This window comes from Marmota marmota, unplaced genomic scaffold (genome assembly GCF_001458135.2).
Source record: "Marmota marmota marmota unplaced genomic scaffold, marMar, whole genome shotgun sequence".
NCBI lineage: Eukaryota > Metazoa > Chordata > Mammalia > Rodentia > Sciuridae > Marmota > Marmota marmota.
In genome coordinates this window covers 3,569,477-3,590,087 of record NW_025999900.1, presented here as the reverse complement: position 1 = coordinate 3,590,087, position 20,611 = coordinate 3,569,477, and the positions used below count along the sequence as shown (strand labels likewise).

The window sequence follows — 20,611 nt, the reverse complement described above, 5'->3', positions numbered from 1 at the left end:
AAAATTCTTAATTTTGTAATTAGGAAACTGAGATATGTCCTCATGCTTTAAAAGAGAAATGGATTTAGTATCTACAGATGACCTTCAAATGGAGATTTAATACGCCTAAAATGTCAAGTTTTTGATTTTGTTAATACAGTCACAACTATAGTAATCTTCAGTCCAGGCCCCAAGGCTCCAGAAAAGAAGTTGACCTTCGGTTCTCAGACGCTTTCTGGGAATAGACTCAGGTCCTTCAGTGATATCATGGCTGCGTTTTTCCCCTGGCCATCAGGATCTAGCCTCTGGATCAGAGCAAACACTGTATGGCCATCTGATCTCCCCTTCAGGCTCCCGGAGAGAAAGGTGCGGGTATCACGTGGTGAAACGACAGAGAAGTTCCAGCGAGCAGCTGCACTGCCTGAGCAAAGCCAAGAAAACCGGTGGGCACCTGCCACGAGCCAAGGAGCTGCTGCTGAGTGCCCTGAGCCCCGAGCAGCTGGTGCTCACCCTCCTCGAGGCGGAGCCACCCAACGTGCTGGTGAGCCGCCCCAGCACACCCTTCACAGAGGTCTCCATGATGATGTCCCTCACCAAGCTGGCCGACAAGGAACTGGTGCACATGATTGGCTGGGCCAAGAAAATTCCTGGTAGGGCTCTCTGGGTCTTCGCATTTCATTTATTTCTAGAAAGGACTGCTCCTAATATTTTTGGGTTGAGAGTAAAAAGTAGATGTCCAGGACTTTGTCTAGATAGTTAACAATTTGACATCTTAATTTATAACTTAAAATGTATTCTTCTATGTTGAAAACATAGCTTCAACATTTCCTGGAAGGCAGTGTGGTTTAGAATTCTTGGACTTCTCAGTTCCTCTCTACCTGACATGTTGGTACAGAAGGAGTTGTACCTGGCCTGTTTCTGTTCCTGACTCCCTTCTTTTCCCTACTCCCTGGGTCCCTCCTTGCACGCACCCCATCCTCTCTGTACACATCTCCAAAAGACACTGCCTGTTGGCTGCCTCTCATTCCTACGTGTGGTCTGGGAGAACAGTCTCAGAAAGAGACATACCTGGGCTCTAAAATTGAACTTGGGACCATTTGGGCAAGAAAGTCCAGGGTTTGGAACCTGGAACATAGTTAAAAGGTAGATCTATGACCTCCACATTGACTGGGTCTGTTGGCTGTGGACTTCTCACCTTGAGCAGGTTGGGGTGAGGTAGGGTACAGTATGATCAGCCTGAAAATGAAAGGTTTGTCAGATCCTAAATAGGAAGTTTTAAAATATTTTTCCAATCAAGGAAGTATCAGTGTTATATACATAAGTTAATATACAAAGATTAATAGAGTAAACCAGCAGTTGAGGTAACACGAATCAATAGACCAATAAACCTGGCATGCTGTCAAGTCAAAAGCAGGCTTAACTGTTTTTGAGTTGTCATTTAGAACCTACATTTTTCCATCCTATAAAGTACACTTTCCATCCTATAAAGTAAACCAGACCTATTTATAGTATATATAGACAGTCCTTGATTTAAGATGGGACTTATAATTTTTTAACTTTATGATGGTGTGAAAGTGTACCCATACAACCATTCTGGTTTTCTCTTGTGGCTCAGTATTCAATCATGAGCTATTCAGCATTTTATTATAAAATGGGATTTGTGTTAGATGATTTGTATCCAACTGTAGGCTAATATAAGTGTTCTGAGCATGTTTGAGGTAGGCTAGACTGAGTTACGATGTTTGGTAAGTTGAATTTAATACGTGCTTTTTTTTTTTTAAGATAGGGTCTTGCTCTTTCCCAAGATAGCCTCAAGCGACACTCCTGCCTTAGCCTTCCCAGTATCTGACACTACAAATGTGTACCGTAGTACCTGGCTCTACATGCATTTCTCTTTTTTATTTTTTTTTTGAGGGGAGGGGTACTGGGGATTGAACACAGGGGCACTCAGCCACTGAACCACATCCCCAGCTCTATTTTGTATTTTTTTAAATATATTTTTTAATTGTAGATGGGCACAATACATTTATTTTACTTATTTATTTTTATGTGGTGCTGAGGATCGAATCCAGTGCCTCACACATGCTAGGTGGGCACTCTACCACTGAGCCACAACCCCAGCCTCTTATTTTGTATTTTATTTAAAGACAGGATCTCACTGCGTTGCTTAGTGCCTCACTTTTGCTGAGGCTGGCTTTGAACTCACAATCCTCCTTTCTCAGCCTCCCTACCTGCTGGAATTACAGGTGAGTGCCACCAAGCCAGGGCTTGCAATTTTTGACTTAAAATATTTTCAGCTTACTGTGGTTTGTCTGGATGTAACCCCATTGTAAGCTGAGGAGCATCTGTACCTGAAGTACTATATTGTGCTAAAACTACTAATTAGTATCTGAACTAGTGTTTCTATGGAGGAGTGAATTTAGGATTCTAACCTTTTATGGCTGCAACACATCATCCTCCGAAAAGACATCTCCATCCACTTCTTTACAGTGGCCTAAGAAATGAGGTCTGTCTCCAGGCTCTAAACCCCTGGCTTCAGAGGCAGCAACTGCATTAGGCAAACTGTAAATATTAGGTGGGGGTGAGAAGCTAGGTGAAGAAATGTTGGGGATAGAGAGCTGTGGGAACTAAGACCCTGTCTCTTATGGTCCTTTGTGGGCCTGGGCTCATTCCTTCTGAGTTTTCTGAGGATTTTCTGGTGTCTGGCTTTGTTTTGTTTTGTCTAGCATCTTCACCTTTGCCAGAATGATTTCATTTTCTCTGCTGTTTCCCACAGGAGAAAACACTGATGCACTTTCCTTCAGTTTTTGCTTTGAATGCATAAACACTATTTCTCAGGATCCCACATGGAGAGTAGTGGTGAAATTATTCCTAAAAACTCTGCAGCTTCTTTGTACTCTAACAAAAGTGAACTTTTAAGCCATATTAGTCCTTCTTTAAGTGTGGTGTTTTGAAAGTTTTGCAGAAAATTTAGGTATAGGCTTAAGGTGTGATTTTTCTCTCCCTGCAGTTGACATAGTCATTAGCCAAACCAAAACGGTATTAAAATATCATCTAGCCTCAATCTTGTCAGATATCTATAAAAATAGACATCTTCATCTCTCTTGGGTAGGTGTAGTGTTTATAACTGAGTGGAATTGGAATGTATGTACATAAGAGGGACCTGAACTGGGCTATGTGTGTGTCTATGGAAGGGATTTGTCCATCTTTACATTCATTACTCCATTGAACTCTCCTTTGTGCAGATTCACAATGTAATTGCTCAAAGATTTGAATCATGTGTGTGGTCTTGGTGCTGCAGTTTCCTCATTGGTAAAATGAGTAGGTTAAGTGATCGTACCTATAGGAAGGTTTCAGAGGAAGGCAAGAGTGCCCCCATGTTTCCTATAGAAAATAGTCTTAAAGGAGATTAAATAACTAGCTAGGAGGGGACTGAGCTAATGTTCAAACTGAAGTTCATTCTATGCAAAGACTTTGCCTTTGGTTACCCTGCCTGCTCTTTTTATCATAGCACATAAAGGAAGCTCCAGTGTTCTCTACTTTGCTTTAAAAGCACTCAGTTCCTCACGGATTTCTGCTTCTTTCCAGTTCTGTGACCAATGCATGCTATTAGGCCGTCAGGACCTGCTTCAGTTGTAGTATTTGCTCTTTAGGATGCATTCACCTAGAATGAGTGTTCCTACTCAGAAGAATGAACCTAACTCTAGAGAGGAAATTTGAGCAATCAGAGGAACCATTTCAGTTGAAGCCTTGACTTTCAGCAGAGGCTGGCACTGCTCCCTGCATGGCCCTCACCCCCAACCTCCACCTACCCTTTCTGCCCACCCTTTTAGTCCCAGTCATGGCTTGGGTCAGACAGGTAGTCCCTCTGACTGGCAGTTGAGCTCTATCTTTCTCAATAGTCACAGGAGTTATTAAGACAGTTTTGCTAACAAGGATCAGTTCTGGCTTTCTGTTCTCCTTAAGCATCTGCCCAGGGAGCCAAGTAGCCTTGGTAATAGTTCTTTATAAATATTAAGTGAAGCCCGCTGTGGTGGTGCACACCTGTAATCCCAGTGACTCAGGAGGCTAAGGCTGGAGGATCACCAAGTTCAAGGCCAGCCTGAGCAACTTAGCAAGACCCTGCATCAAAATGAAAAATAAAAAGGGCTGGTAGAGCACTGGGTTTAATCCCCAGTACTGATGGAAATATAAATAAATACATACATAAATAAATACTAAATGAAATTTATTAATCTCTAGAAAAGATTCAAGACTGGAAACTGCAAGTTTCAAAACTTAAATTCAAAACTTTCTTCCTTTAAACAACGTTTAATAACATCTGATATTCATTATTTCCCTATGTTGTTTATGTTCCTAAGCCTTTAAAAACTTGCTGTTCTGACTTCACAGAACAGGTTGTGGAAGAGCAGGGCGGGTGTGGTGTGTCTCACGATATCTTCTTTTCCCTAGGCTTCGTGGAGCTCAGCCTGTTGGACCAAGTGCGGCTCTTGGAGAGCTGCTGGATGGAGGTGTTGATGGTGGGACTGATGTGGCGCTCCATTGACCACCCCGGCAAGCTCATCTTCGCCCCAGACCTCGTTCTGGACAGGTGAGGAACACGTATTTTGCTTCTTCTCAGACTCGTTTTGAGTGAGGCCACTTAGTGAGTGGAAACAAAATCCTAGGTGCAGTAATTAAAATCTCACACCTGAAAGGGTAATTAGAGGATGATAATGTCATCAGCTCCTTCACTGGGTCAAGAACCCAAGAAAAAGAAAGCTGGGATTCACTGTCCCTTGCCTCCCTGCTAATCTGTGGTGCAGCTGCATTCAAAGGCTGGGGTCACAACAAGGGACTGTACCCTGCAGGATATATGGCTACTAAGTGTGCAGGTCAATGTAGATCTTTCTGCATTAAAAATTCTATTTTAGTGGTGTGCAGTGGTGCATGTCTATAATCCCAGTGGCTCAGGAGGCTGAGGCAGGAGGATCATGAGTTCAAAGCCAGCCTCAGCAACTTAGTGAGACCCTATCTCAAAATAAAACATAAAAGGGCTGTGGATATGGCTCAGTGGTTAAGTACCCCTGGGTTCAATCCCTGGTACCAAAAAAAAAAAAAATTTTTTTTCAGGTTATAGTCTTAAATTGTTCTGCTGTCTTGTCCACCTCTAGTGACCAATTACATCTCCAACTATCTATACAGGTGATAAATTTCTTATGAATAAATTTCTTATGAATTTATTTTCATATGCTTTAACTCACTCTAAAGCATGTGCTATAACAGTGTTTTTGGAAATAACGGTGAAAAGAATAGTTATTAAAACCAGATGAAGGTTTATAGAAGTTGGGATATGATAGTGCTAATGTCATAACTTGGTTACTTAGCTTTTTAAAAATGATGGCACAGAAAAGGAACCAATTTTTAATTGATTTAATAGAGCTGTTTATGGAGGGAAAGCTGGAATATACAAACATATTAAAGATTTTTGCAGAAAGAAATAGAAAACTTTAAAAAATATATATAAAACTTTAAAATAAATAAATATATATGTATATATTTATATATGTAAACTTTAAAAAAAAATATATATATATAAAGGTCAGTGGACTTTTATTTATTTATTTATTTATATGCACTGCTCAGTCTCGAACCCAGTGCCTCACACATGCTAGGCAAGTGCTCTACCACTGAGCCACAACCTCAGCCCTAATAGAAAACTTTTGGTGTACATTTGAACAGTTTGAAAATCTCCGTGGGAATTGATTTCCACTTCCCCTTATGTTGAAAAAGTGCACGTTGACTCTGCACAGAGTAGGAGGATGCTTAGTGCTAAGAACAGAAAGTACCTGCCCCAACTCTTGCATCATAATCCTGTTACCACTTTAGGTCATCAGAAGACCCTCATTCGCACGTTTGGCAGATGAAGAGCGGTGCCCCAAGGTATCAGCATCTATTCATGGATGACATTGACAAAGAGCACTGTTCTGAGTAATGAAGGTGTTTTGGTGGAGAACAAAGCCTGTGGGAAGAGCTGGCGCATGGGATGTGGTTTGAGCAGGAGCAAGCCCTGGTGGTGAACCATAGAGGGAAGCTCTGGAAGCCCAGAGCAGTGTGGAGCATGAGAGCCTTCAGTAACAATCAAAATAGCTCACTTAATGGCTTGTATGTGCCAGGCACCATCGTAAGCACTTGATATATGTTGACTTGTTTAATCTTCACAACAGCCCTTTGTGGGTAAGCAACATCAGAATCCCTATCGGAAATGGAAGGTTTAGTGACATTGCTACAGTTATACAAAAGTAAGTGGTAGAGCTGGATTTGGGGACCTGGCTGCGGAATCCACACTCTTAGTGACATTGGTACATTGCCTTTCCGCAAGAGAGAACTGGAAAGGGGAAGGAGGAGGCCAAAAGGCTGCCTTGCTTTCTACTTTAGTCTTTTGGCTTAAAATAGCACTATTTTATTTCTGCCTACTTCAGAAACTCACTCTTCCTGCTGTCATCTCAGGGTACAGTGCTACAAGGCAGGCCAAAAAGCCAAGCACCCAGCCAAGGCATGCATTCATTATGTTCCACTCGATGACTTAAATAAAGCCACATATACTCCCCGACAAACCTACTTGTACATATAATATACACATACAGTTCTCCTAGAAGTTAGTGCTAGTGAGATGTTCTGTCCCTGGATAATCCAGTAGATTTGCAGATATTGAAATTATTTTACTTTTTGTCTTATAGTGTTAATTTTCAGTGACTATTTCATTCCTGGATTTTAGTGCAATTAACTTGCTTCTTTATATGGGTTCTTTAATTCCTGTAAGTAAATGTGAAAATTTCTATAAATGGAAACCAATCCTGGATAAATATTGTGCTTACATTGTACTTAGATAATAGAAGAAGAAAGTTATTTTTAATATATTCACATAACTCTTTATAAATATTTGAAAGTCTTATGTTTTATAACATATAAATTTAGTATATCTCATTAAGTATAAAAAGGAGTTCTAGGGAATTGTAAATGCTTTCACATTGAGGAGGCATTGTTTGAGTGCCTCCTCATGTTTACTTTTTGTTGTTATCCCTAATATTATTTAAAAAATTTTTTTTTGTAATTTAGATGGACAGAATACCTTTATTTTATTTGTTTATTTTTATGTGTTGCTGGGGATGGAACCCAGTGCTTCACGCATGCTAGACAAGTGTTCAGTCACTGAGCTACAGCCCCAGCACCCTAGTATTATTTTTGACACATTAGCTTTTTGGAATCTAGAATTTCAAGTTTAAGATAGTTCAGTTACTCAGCTCATCTCTTATATAGATAATATAGTTTCTGGGGGAGTTGCCTAATCAAAATCAGGGATCATACTCTATAAAGGAGTTCCATTATGAATCTTTTTTGCTAAGTAAATAAATAATCCTCACACTATTTGAAAATTAGCTGTCTGTTGCTAAATTTCCCTGCCAGAATTCCTTCAAGTAGTGATATGACCTTTATTCATGTTGAGGCTTTTGCAGCAAGAAAACTTGAACCTACTGAGGATGAGAGGAAAATCTGGTTATCTCAGCCGATTTCCAAAAAGGTAGTTCTTTTAGTAACCACTAAAATCATAAATTCATTTCATGATCTACTACAGAACCTGAGCTGCTGCTTGCTCAAAAAATCATACATGACATTTTTATATCCTTAGCATCAATAAGAAACTGTTAATGTTAAATGCTATTTAAAAATCAGAGGAAGCTGGGTGCCGAGGTGTGCACTTGTAATCCCAGCAACTCAGGAAGTCACAAGTTGGAGGCCAGCCTTAGTAACTTATGGAGATCCTCAGCATCTTAGTGAGACACTGTCTCAAAATAAACAATAACTACAAAAGGCTGAGGATGTAACTCAGTGTTAAAGTGTCTCTGGGTTTTATCTCTAGTACCAAAAAATAAAAACAAAAAACCAAATGCCATGAGAGGAAGTTTGAGTGTGTATTTGCATTAATTGTTTCTATATTGAATTTTTTTCAAGGTAGCTATAATATTTTCACTTCAAAATTTTAATTTACCCTCAGTATCCAAATGTTGAACCCTTGTTAAGGATAAGCACATGGAAAGGACTTACCTGGGTCTGCCAACCCTATATCCAATGGCCATACACAGGAGGTAAATTCTGGTCTGTAACCATGTGTGCAGCCAGCAGATACATATGTTAGTACTAAAGAATAGCCCCAAAGTAGGGCCCACTCATTGAACATTTGTCATTATATCAAACAGGATGTCTTTCTTTTATAAAAGAAGATTATCAAGCAATAGACTATTCCACATGTAATTAGTAATTTTATTTGGCACTGGTTTATGGACAAATGGTGGGCAAATGTGTACTTCCATGAGTAAGTAGATTTGATTGACATACAATTTCAATATTTTAACCTTCAGTCCGTATGTTCTCTATCTTTAATTCAAATCTTATTATCTTGTCCTAGTTTTTTTGCTTATAATTCAGTTTTAATCCATAATTACAAAATAAATGAAATAGACCTCATCAATTTAAATCCTCCACTTTTCTGTATAACTCAACTGAAAGTAGAATTTTATGAGGTTGTCATTTATGAGGTATTGTTTGTTATTGCCCCTATATTTCTCATTTATTTTCTAAAAATATATTTGGTTTCTACAGACTGTGAATTGAACAAAATATTCTAACTTTGCCAGCCCTTGAATGAAATGGTTATCTGTCATACCTGCCAAAAAGAAAGCAGTCAAACCTGGTTCTTTAGGATTTCTTTCAAGTGAATTTCATGAAAATTCACTTTTCCCATGAAGTACACATGCTCTGATTACTCTAAGTGGCAGTATATATCTATATGTAAACTCTCTCTGCATTTTGAAATACGAATTTTCGTTAAAAATGGCATGCATTTGGGGCTAGAGTTGTGGTTCAGTGGTAGAGCGCTTGCCAAGCCTGTGTAAGGCACTGATTTGATCTTCAGCACCACGTAAAGAATAAATTAAAAAAAGGTATTGTGTTCACCTACAACTAAAAAAAAAATATATGGCATGCATTTAGTGAGGAATGGTACCAATCTCAATATTTAATGGCAGGTCTTAGGCACAGGTGACAACTTCTAAAAAACAGGGTTGAGTTCAGATGAGTGTCTGCTATACCATTATGACTTTTGAAAATTAATTTTTTTAGTTACAAATGGATACACTATTTTTATTTTACTTATTTATTTTTATGTGGTGCTGAGGATTTAACCCAGTACCCCACACATGCTAGGCAAGTACTCACTGCTGAGCTACAGCCCCAGCTCCCAAAGTCAAACTTTTAAAGCATAAGTGCAAGGGTTGTTGGGTATTTTTTGTTTTTGCTCTTAAGTGCAAAATCAACTTCTCTGAACCAAATGTCCTCAAGCTCAACAGTTGCAATTTCTAAGAATTAGTTGTCTCGAGCAGAGTGACTTGATGTGGCACGAGGGAAGTTTCTTGTGTACCTGCTAAGTGCAGAGCCTTTGTTGTCCCTACTGGAACCCAGAACTGAGGAGGTGATCAGAGGAGGTGGGAAGAAGGGGTGTGGGGAGGGTGGGGGGTTTCTCGCAGATTTTGGCATTCCTTCCAAAGTGCTCTGATTCTCCCAGATAGATGTCTTTCCCTGTAAGTGACTTCTAGGGGGCACTAGTGTTTTGTCACTTAACCTGTGTATTTTCAGAAAGCTGCAACTTTTTGCAGAAGTCACCATGCTGATTTGCCAAAACCCTGAGCCAGTTTGGGTGCTTGTAGCTCTGTGTAGGTGAGTCTGTGGGGTTGTAGGTGAGTCTGTGGGGTCACAGGTGCTGTGGAAAGCAGGACCCTGGTGAGCTGCGCTCCTGGCTGAGCACCTAATGGGAAAGGTCTCTCCAGAATTGGTGGTGCCCAGTGGTGTCAGTTTATTTGAATTCTACAGAGGCTGTTCCTGCAAATACCATGATCATTAGAAGTGTCCTGGTGGGGTTGAGGAAAAAGGATTGGGAGCAGCCAGTGCCAAGGAGACTTCAATCTCCCTTTGGGGGATGCTAAAGAGACTAAAAATGAAACCCACAGAACCCCACTGTGCCATGGACACCCTTCACTCAGATGCACTGCAGCTTTCAGGAGTAATGAGGGTTTTTGGGCAAAATCATCTTCCTGATTGTTAGGGACTTCCAGTAACTCTATCTGATGATGATAGAAGTTTTTTGGAAAGCAGTGAGGTGGAATAATATATGTCTGGCTAGAGTGAATAAAAGCCACTGTTTTTTTTAGATAAAGAACAGTAATTTACTTCAAAGGTATGTTTAAAAAAATTCATCCCTATAAGGAGTTCTCAAAAGAATTTTGATTATATGCTTTGAAGTTTGCCTAAAATTTTTTCAGAAAAATGATCTTTAAGCCTGGTGTGATAGTAAGTGCCTGTGGCCTAGCTATTGAAGAGACTGAGGCAGGAGGATCACTTAAGCCCAAGTGTTTGAGGCCAGCCTTGGCAACATAATGAGATTCTGTTTCAAAACAAACAAATAACAAAAACTTCAAGTCAAAATTTTCTCCAATCCCACTTCTGCCTTTTTCTGACACTAATTCACCTCGGTTGTGATTTCTTTGTATATCATATTCCCAGATGCATTTTTTCAAATTAACTTGTTTGGAAGTGTGTCTTGGTTGGCACACCTGTTTCTAAGCAGCTAGGAAATGAGAAGCTCTAGATATGAAAGTTTATTCTTCTTGGGATATTTGCTACTGTAACATGCAGACTTCCTCTTAACACTTCCCAATGGGAACATGGAATGCCTCATTTGAGTCATCTGTCATATCTGGCTAGGTGTCATATCTGGGTGACTGAAATGGTTTAGTTTTAAAATAATCAACTAGAGTGGTATTCTTTAAAAGAAAATAAAACAACAACAAACACCTGATGAAGAGGTGGAAGGAAAAATGTAGTTCCAATGCATACTTTTGCCTAAATAATATTGACTCAATATTATTGATTTACTAAAAAAAATCCCCTATAGCACACCTTGTCTTCTTTATATGAAGATAATTGTAGCAATTTCATGTTGCTAGGTGTTGTCTTAATAATACCTTGCTGCAGTCAAAGGATGTACAAGATGAAATCTGAGATTAAAACGAAAATGTTCCTTATTCTTTTTGATGGTTGCCTAAAGCTGTGTGTTCCTTAAATTCTCAAATGAACTTTTGTAGGGATGAGGGGAAATGCGTAGAAGGAATTCTGGAGATCTTTGACATGCTCCTGGCAACAACTTCAAGGTTTCGTGAGTTGAAACTCCAGCACAAAGAGTATCTCTGTGTCAAGGCCATGATACTCCTCAACTCCAGTAAGTAACCCCCGCAGCTGGGCCGTGTTTGTGGAGAGAGATACTCTTTCTAGAACTGGCATGGCAAAAGAACAGTATTAAACCTGTGTTTGATTTTAAAAGGGGACAACAGCTTCCTTTGGGACTTCTCTGTTTTTTTTTTTTTTTTGGTAGGGATTTAAACTGTAGTTAACTTTTGGTAACTTGAGTATAAATTATTCACTGGGTGAACTCCTGGGAGTTGATTTAAAAAGTAGAGGAGCTCAGGCCATTTACTGAAAAAGAAAAAGAAATGAACTTTAAAGTGTTTCCCTTGTAAGCCTTTTTGCAAGGCTCAGACAGACATTTTACAGGGCTGATGTGCATCTATAGTTAATGTTTTTGGCTTCTACTTTTAAAGATTCATGAATTCATTTGTTCATTTAGTAAAGACACTTAGGAAACAGTCCTGCCCTTAAATAGCTCATAGTATAGGGTGGAAGGAAGTAAACTATGAAAACTCATAATCTCAGTGCTTTACTCGAGTGTGTGTGGAGTACAGCAGGAGAACAGGAGGAGAGATTCAGGAGAGGCTACCGAAGCAAAGACATCTGTGGAAGAGCAGAGGGGGTTGCCTAAGGCTGCAGACTGCAGCATTGAAGGTTATGAATGGTTTCCTTGGGCACTGAGCAGCCAGGAGGTTCAGAAGGGGAGAGTTGTGCATGGAAGGGTGTAATAGCAAGGTCACTCCCATTTCCAGGTGGAGGACTCCCTGGAGAGGGAGAGACTGAGGCAGGGGTATGTTAGAGACACTGGGAACTTGAACCAGTTTGGTATAGTGGGATCAGGTGAGGGACCAGGCTTCAGAGGTGGGACACAAGGAAGGTATCTAAGATGTGTGGTTTTAAAAAAGTATATCAATAATACCTGGTTGTTGTGAACATTCAAACAAAAAGAAGAGTTTAAAAATTACTAGGAATACCCCTCTTGAAGACAACCGCCATAACTTTGGTGACCGTAGCTAATAGAGTGTTTGTGCTTCTTGTTCTCTCTCTTGCTCTCTTTCTCCAGTTGTCCTTGGGTATATATGGGGGTCTTAGTTCCAGGATCCCTTGTAGATATAAAAAAAATCTATGGATGGCTCAAGTTCTTTATACAAAATGATATACTATTTGCATATTCCCTATGTATATTCTCTCATATACTTTATTTTTAAATTACTTATCATATATAATATGCTATGTATATAATTTTTGTATTATATAATTAGGGAATAATGACCAAAATAGTCTGTATGTGTTGAGTACAGATTCAGTCTTTGTTCCTGAATGTTTTTGATCCATAGCTAGTTGAATCTGTGGATTGGAACACTGGATACAGAGGGTCAGCTGTATATATTGATAGAATCATACACTTATACATAAATGTATGGTATGTTATGTTCAAAATTATGGGTGCTTTGAAATAGACTTATTTCAGTCTTAATTTTGTTGTTTGGCCCTCAATGTTCCTATCCAAAATCAAGTAGCCAATCTTTTGAGACCAGGTCTTACTAAAGTTGCTAAGTGTCTTACTGAGTTTCTGAGACTGGCCTCAAACTTTTGAAACTCCTGCCTCAGCCTCCTAGTCACTGGGATTACAGGTGTGCATCACTGAGCCCAGCTCCAGGTAGTTGATCTTAACAGCCAAATGATAGACTTCCTACCTTCTTCCATCCTCTGGTGGTTAACATACTACCTTAACATACTACCTTACCACTAATATACACAGAAGGCTTTTATTTTTTTCATTTTAAAAAACCATGGGCCGCTACACACAAATCTCTGTATCTTGCCTTTTTACTTTTCAAAGTGCTGTGAAATTCCTCCAGGTCAGCTTAGAGAGATCTCATTCAATCTTTGAAATCAGGACATTTCACAGGGCAGTTGTTCAGCCATTTCCCTATTGATGTGCCTTTACTTCATATCCAGTTCCTTTTTAAAAATCACTATAAACACTTACCTTAGTAAATAAAGATATGTTATTTTGTACACATTTCTACATTTCTAGGTACTTGTCATACTGCTCAGCTTATTCTTTGTCTGGTGTTCATCCAGCCTCCTTATCAGGTATTGATCGTTTGCTTAGCCATTGTTTACTTATTGTTTATTTTGTAAGTACTGGGGATTGACCCCAGGGCCTCACACATGCTAGGCAAGCACTCTACCACTGAGCTACACCACGGCCCTTTTTATTCTTTAATCTAAGAGAGAATCTTGCTAAGTTTCCCAGGCTGGTCTCAAACTTGCAAACCTCCTGTCTCAGCCTCCCAAGTAGCTGCAATTATAGGCATACACCTTTGCCTAGCACTTAGCCATTTATTCTTTTTGGGCTTTTTAGGTTATTGATTTTTTTCTGACATGTTTTATATATAAAATTTTAAATATATTTATATAATTTGTATGATTTTATGTATTTGTAATTTATGTTTATGTTTATATTTTATGTATGTTATATATTTATGATTTTATAATATTTATACTTATAATTTTAGATTTACATTTATATAACTTGCATAAACCATATATATTCATACAATTATTCTGTTGCTTGCTATAAGGTTTCTAGAAGCTTATATTCAATGTCTGCTCATCTCTTTGTGGCCTGTTAACAGTCTTACTTTGAGTAGCTCTGGAGAGAGCACAGAATGCTGTCCAGGAGATGGTTGGGTCTGGGTGGAAGGTGGGTTAGGCCTCACAGGAGAGGGGCACAGAAGAATGAAGAAAGGATCCAAAGGTACAGAGACCCTAAAGACAACCCTTGAGTATGTACCAGTTGGGTCTCTGTGTGACCTCACCTTCCTAACAGGACACTACCCTACACCCAATACCCCTCCCATTTATTGTTGCCATTCATAAATTTTTCTAAAATAGTAGATGATTGGTGATTAATAATTCCTAATTGAGGCTGGGGCTGTAGCTCAGTGGCAGAGCACTTGCCTAGCACATGTGAGGCACTGGGTTCGATCCTCAGCACCACATTAAAAAAAAATTCCTAATTGATGGTTAAGTTAATGTGCATATGGGCAAATTTCCAACAGGACATATAAAATTGATAGGGAAGAAAATCAACTTTTTCTGCTCTTTTTTTCTATCCTGCCTATAGACGTTTACCTCACATGTTTGCTGCCATTTCTTTGTTAAAAGAGTGGATCTGCTTAAAAAGTATGTTCCCATCTCATCAATGGAAGGACATCAAATGCCAGATTATGGGGTTCCTCTTACTTTCAGAAATAATTCAGAACTCGTTTCTGTGTTGCAAAGTGCTCCTTGGAAAGCAGTTTGCTTGTTGTTACAACACTTTACTGTAAAAAGCCTTCTCTTTGGCAAGGCTCCTTCTAGTCATTTGAGACTCCGAGACATCATATTGTGTTATTGTCAAAGCTAAAAGCAGCATCTGTGCAGATGGGGAACACGAAGGCAAGTGCGCTCCTCCTGCGAGATCTGACAAAACCACATGGTAAGAGAACCACAGAAGGCAAGTGAGGCAATTACCACTTGTGACAGTAAAATGACTAAAATTTGTTTATGGTAAATCCAAATGAAAAAAAATCTCCAGCAAGAAAGTTTCTTGCTTGGTAGTCATAACAGTTGTCAAATGAATTTATGTGGTTCAACATTGCTCGGAGGAGAATGGGATTCTGTTTCTATTGGAAATTTTCTACTGTTGAGAAAGGGGGGGGGTCCTTCTGTATGCCAGATTTTAAGGATTTGCAAGAACAGGCTTTTTTCTTCTGGATTATTTGTAGCATTTAAATTGGAAACAAAAGCAATGCCCCCCTCCCCGACCCACAAAAAAAAGCAGGTGTGGAACATACTGCCCCAATATTAAATAAAAATCCAGGACAGAATATATAAACAGACATTAGACAAACAGACTATGCAGGACAGTGAGCCTTAAGAGAAGGGATATAACAAGGTGACACTGGTTGTCAGTCTACTGCCTGGAGCCAGTTTAGTTTCTAGGTTGCAATGCAAGGAAGTGTATTAGGTTTCTACAAAGAAACAGAATCAATAGGATGCATGGACAGATATTGATGTGATATGCAAGAGTAGATTTACCATGAAAATTGGCTCAAGGGATTATGAGAAGTGTCATGGTGTGCCATCTGCAAGCCAGAGACCAGGGAAGTTGGTAGCCTGGCTCTGTCCAAAGGCCTGAGAACCAACAGCAGTAGTGGTGTAACTCACAGTCCAATGCCAAAGGCCTGAGAAACTAGGAGACCACTGGGGCAAGGCCCAGAGTCCAAAGCCTGGATAACTTGGAGTTCTGATGTCCAAGAGCAGGAGAAAGTGGGTGTCCCAGATCTGGGAGGCAGGATAGGGAAGGGAGGGAAAAAGGGAAGTGAGGAGGAAGAAAGGGAGGAATTAATTTGCCTTTAGTTTGCCATTTTGCTCACTCTGGGCCCTCTGCCCAGGATGGGGCCTGCCCACATTGGTAGGGGCAGATCTTCCTTACTCAGCCCCCTGATTCAAATGCCACTGTTATCTGGATGCACTCTCAGACATACCTAGAAATAATGCTTTACCAGCTGTTCAGTATTCTTTAATGCAGTTGATACCTGTAATGGTTAATTTGAATTGTCAACTTGATTGGATTAAGAGATGCCAATGATTAAAAGGTTTATGGGTGTGTGGATGAGGGTGTGTCCAGGAATGATTAGTATGTGGGATAGCCAACTGAAGTGGAGACCCTCCCTGAGCTTAGGCAGCACTGTCAATAGGATGATGGCTTGGATGGAATAAAAGTTGGAAGAACAAGGAAGCAGCAGCAGATGTAAGCTTGGTTCTTCTTGAACAGGTTCTTGATTTCTGCTGCGATCATCTGAGGATATCGAACTCTTGATTCTTTTCTTTTTCGAAGTGGACTCTGCCAGTGATTCTCCAGAAACCTTCGGTCTTGGAATGGGGTAGCACCATTGGTCCCTCTTGTTCTGGGGCTTCAGCCTGTTGGACTGCGCAGCTGCTGGTTCTTTCAGCTCTCTAGCCTGCACATGGCCATTGTAGACTATCTAGCTTCTGGCTGCATAAAACAACCTGATAAGTCCCCTTTTTATAATTATATTTCCTGTTGATTCTGTTCTTCTAGAGAACCCTAATACAACACCTAAAATTAACCATAATACGGGCTGGGGTTGTGGCTCAGTGGCAGAGCACTTGCCTAGCATGCATGAGGCACTGGGTTCCATCCACAGCACCACATAAAAAAACTAAATAAACAAAATAAAGGGTATTGTGTCCATCTACAACTAAAAATAAAATTAAAAAAATAACCATAATAGGGAGTAGCCCAAATAGAAACCATTTTTCCCCCTGAACTGAGGGGGAAGGGTTGTGAATTTGGGGCTATCAAGGCAGCTGTGATTTTTAGGAGACAGGACTTGAGAGGAAAGAGCTGCTCAGAGAGAGAACTTTGGAGATCTTCCAGAAGGCTTTCAGCTGGGTATTCATCTGCTCATGATTATGAAGATACTGAGGGCCAGCCTGGGAAGAAGCACCAGAAAAGACGGAGCAAAACAATCCCTGAAGTTCAAACAGGGTGAGCTTACCAGGCTGTGAGGAAAACCTTGTGAGAGCCCAGACATTGGGTGTGATCCTCAGGAGACTGTTGTCTCGATGGTGCGGAGAAAGCAACCCAAGACTGAAGGCTACCAGACAAAACCTAGGAGGAGCCTGAGGGCTGAGCTGTAGCTCAGTGGCAGAGCGCTTTGCCTAACATGTGTGAGATACTGGGTTCAATGCTTAGCACCACATAAAAATAAACCTATAAAATAAAGGCATTCTACAAGTACAAAACAATTTTTTGAAAAAATAGTAAGCCTGGGGCTGGGGCTAGAGCTCAGTGGTAGAGCACTTGCCCCTCACGGGTTCGATCCTCAGCACCACATAAAAATAATAAAAAGATATTGTGTCCATCTACAACTAAAAAAAAAAAGTTAAAAAAAGAGTAAGTCTGAAAAATAAAAATATTGCTAAGGAATTTGACTGCAACCCAAGACAAAACTCAAGATTATTTAAAGCAGAAGATTGGGGTATTGCTCCCTGGTAGACTGTTTGCCCAGCATGCTCAAGGCCCTGGGTCCAATCCCCAGCGCTGCAAAACAGAACAGAACAAAACAATACAATACAAGGATATTGAGTGCCCAATAAGGAAAAATTCACAATGTCTGGTAACGAGCCAAAATTAGTAAGCATTCAAAGAAGCTAGAAAATGTGATCTCTAACAAGGAAAAAGCCACTAGGTTAGAAAAGACCCACAAATGAAATGAATGATAGAATTAATAGACAGGTACATTAAGACAGTTACTCTAATTATATTTAATATATCCAAGAGGCAGAGGAAAGCATGAGCAGGAAAAGGAGGAACATGGGAAGTATGAAGCAGGCACAAAAGGAACTTCTCAATGCAAAAACTTTGGGTGGTGTTTACATCAGGTGAGGTGCAGCAGAAAGAAGGATCGTGGATGTGAAGACATAGAGTTCTTAAAAAATGAACACATCATTAGTGAGACAACTGAAGTTGTTCATGTGCATAAAATTGAAATCCCTGGGCTGGGATATAGCTTAGTTGGTAGGGTGTTGGCCTCACATGCACAAGGCCCAGGGTTCGACCCACAGCACCGCCCCCACCCCAAAAGAAAGGAAAGGAAAGGAAAGAAATCCCTGATGGGGGATATGGAAAGGCACTTGAAGAGGCAATAGTTTTTAAAAATTCTAAATTTAATGAAAACAATAAACATGGTTTCTATGATGCTCAGTGAAGCCTAAGCACACATACAAAGGAGGAGAAGGAGGAGAACAGAAGAAGGAGGAGGAGGAAGAGGAAGATGATGAAGATCACACCAACATATATTAATCATCAAGTTGCTTAAATTCAATGAAAAAGAACAAAAAAAAATTTTTTTTTTGAGATGGGGTTTCATCATATTGTGTGGCTGGTCACAAACTCATGGGCTCCAGTGATCCTCCCACCATAGCCTCCTGAGTAGCTGGGACTGTGGACACGAGCCACCTCACTAGACTGCAAAAAATCTCAAAAAACCAGCCAGAGAAAAAAGACATACTGAGGAACAAAGACAAAGATGGCAAAAAATCTGCTTTCTGAAGTGCAAATTAAAGAGATGGAAACAACATCTTTAGAGTTCTTGAGAAAACAATTGTCACTGTAGAGTTCCTTATACTTTCAAAACTGAAGACAAAATAAAAATCTTTTCAGACATAGAAAAACTGAAAGAATGTATTACTAGCAGCCCTGTACTGTAAGAAATATTAGTAGATGCCCTTTAAGGAGGTGAAGATTATACCAAATGAAACCATAATTCAACATCCAAGGAACATTCTTTTCCTATTTAAGTCCTTTTATTTGTGTTTCAAAGATAACCTAGTATTTAAAGCCAAAATAATAACAACATGCTATAAGTTTATATAGAAGAAAAACATGTCACAAGAGCACAAAGGCCAGGAAAGGACAAACGGAAGTATGTGCTATTGTAAAGTTCTTCATCTGAACATGAAGTAGTATTGCTTGAAAAAAACCAAAAACTGCAGTGAGTTAAATATGTATATCATGACCCTGAATGCAGCTGTTGAAATAATTCTTCAAAGAGTTAGGACTAATATAATTTTTAATAAAGGTGATTAAAAATAGAACCACAAGAAAAATCCATCTAAAGGAAGATATTTTTTAAAAGTGGGAGTGCTACTTGGGAGGTTGAGACAGGAGGATTGCAAGTTTGAGGCCAGCCTGATAGCTCAAGAGTAAAACACCTCTGGGTTGCTCAATCCTGCAAAATCAAAACCAAAAAACAACAATCACAATGAGAAACCATTATATACTCATAAGATGTCAAAATGAACTGGACACAATGCTGTTGGTCTAGAATAGGGGATATATCCTTAAACTTTCAAGGGTCTGATCCTTACTGGACATAAATGGAAGAGGCAATCCTCCTCCAGGTGGGGGCTTAACATTCTAGCTTGCTTCTCAGTCACCCTCTGCACCAAGCATGCAGAGGATGTGGGCGGAACTGGAACCACAGTGTGATCTCAGCCTCTGATGAGCCTCTTGAGATGCAGAGACAACAGGAAATGTTATATTTAACAGTCTGTTCCAATGTTCAAGTGTTTTAGAAATTCAGAGGTGTTATGTGAGCACTGCAGTTAATAGCATCCTTAGTTAAGAGCAGAAGGACCATCCTTGTCACCTAGGACCCTGAAGATTCGTAATCCTCCCTCAGAATTAAAGAGATCACTAAATCTAAGAAATAGAGTGGAATCAACCTGCAAACATTTACCCTGAATCTTTCAAACTAGTTTAAATTGGGAACATTTCTATTTGTCTAAAAAATTTTTTATAGAGGTTTTATTTTTATTTATGTATTTCTGTTTTAGTTATACATAACTGTAGAGTGTTTGTTTGTTTGTTTGTCTGAACAGTTTTAAGACTTAAAAAGAATGAAACTTAACAAGGGAAAGGAACAGAGGTGATCCTGTTTTACATTAGACAGCACATACCTACTACACCTCCCATAAGCTGGAAATTTCTTCATGGTCAGTATTCTGGGATTTTAATTAAACAGTCTAGGTTTTCTAATTTATTTGCCTTCAGTCAAGGAACTACATATCTTCATCCTTGGAACACATAGGAGGTGGCAGATCTGGGGCTTTATGCTTCTCAGAATATCATCAAATGGGCCAGTGAGAGGGATTCGCAGCTGTCCCCAGAGGGGAGAGAAGACAGTGTCCTGGATTTTATTTTACTGTCTTTGATATGTGTAGAGCACTGTGCCAAGATCATCCTTTGTACTAGAACTCTTTAGTTTCATGAAAGGTGCTTCATGTAATTCTGTTCTATAATGAATTCTAGCTAATGTTCCCACCTTTTGGGGGGTGGAGGGGTTTATTTTTGTCATTTCCTGTGTGTTCGACTGATGGGGCTTCCGCTCTGGTCCTTTGCTCCTGCCCAGGGCCTGCTCTTAGCAGTTATTGTCCCCAGGTGTTGGGTAAGCAAGAGGGTGCATGAATGGCCAAAGTGCAGGCGCTGCTGCCTGGGGAGGGCATTGGCAGTGCAGTGGGCATTCTTCAGGCCACTGCCTTCCCAGGATGGTTGTGTGCTAGTTGCAGTCTGTTGTCTCTATTTCCCCACATGTAAAATTGGTGTGATCGATGCCTTGTTAAAACTCTGTCTAGAGGTAATCTTCCCCCCTTGCTCTCCCTCCCAACCCCATTTTGAGTCACCCCCCCTTATATCAGAGAAGACATTCGGCATTTGTTTTTTGATAAATTGTGGTATAAAGGTGTATTAAGAATTGCAATGCAAAAAAAT

At 39.8% G+C, this 20,611-nt stretch overlaps 1 protein-coding gene across 3 annotated transcripts in view; it reads left to right on the top strand.

Annotated features, from left to right (window-relative positions):
- The window catches only part of Esr2 (estrogen receptor 2), a 63,621-nt gene that overhangs the window by 32,671 nt on the left and 10,339 nt on the right, over positions 1-20,611 (top strand). For 2 of the 3 annotated variants that reach the window (XM_048798478.1, XM_048798479.1), the window contains 3 exons: positions 330-629; positions 4,432-4,570; positions 11,157-11,290. In XM_048798478.1, the coding sequence (XP_048654435.1) occupies positions 330-629; positions 4,432-4,570; positions 11,157-11,290 (573 nt within the window). Of the gene's footprint in view, positions 1-329; positions 630-4,431; positions 4,571-5,847; positions 5,902-11,156; positions 11,291-20,611 lie in introns of all 3 variants that reach the window. The other variant, XM_015490052.2, reaches the window with a different exon arrangement.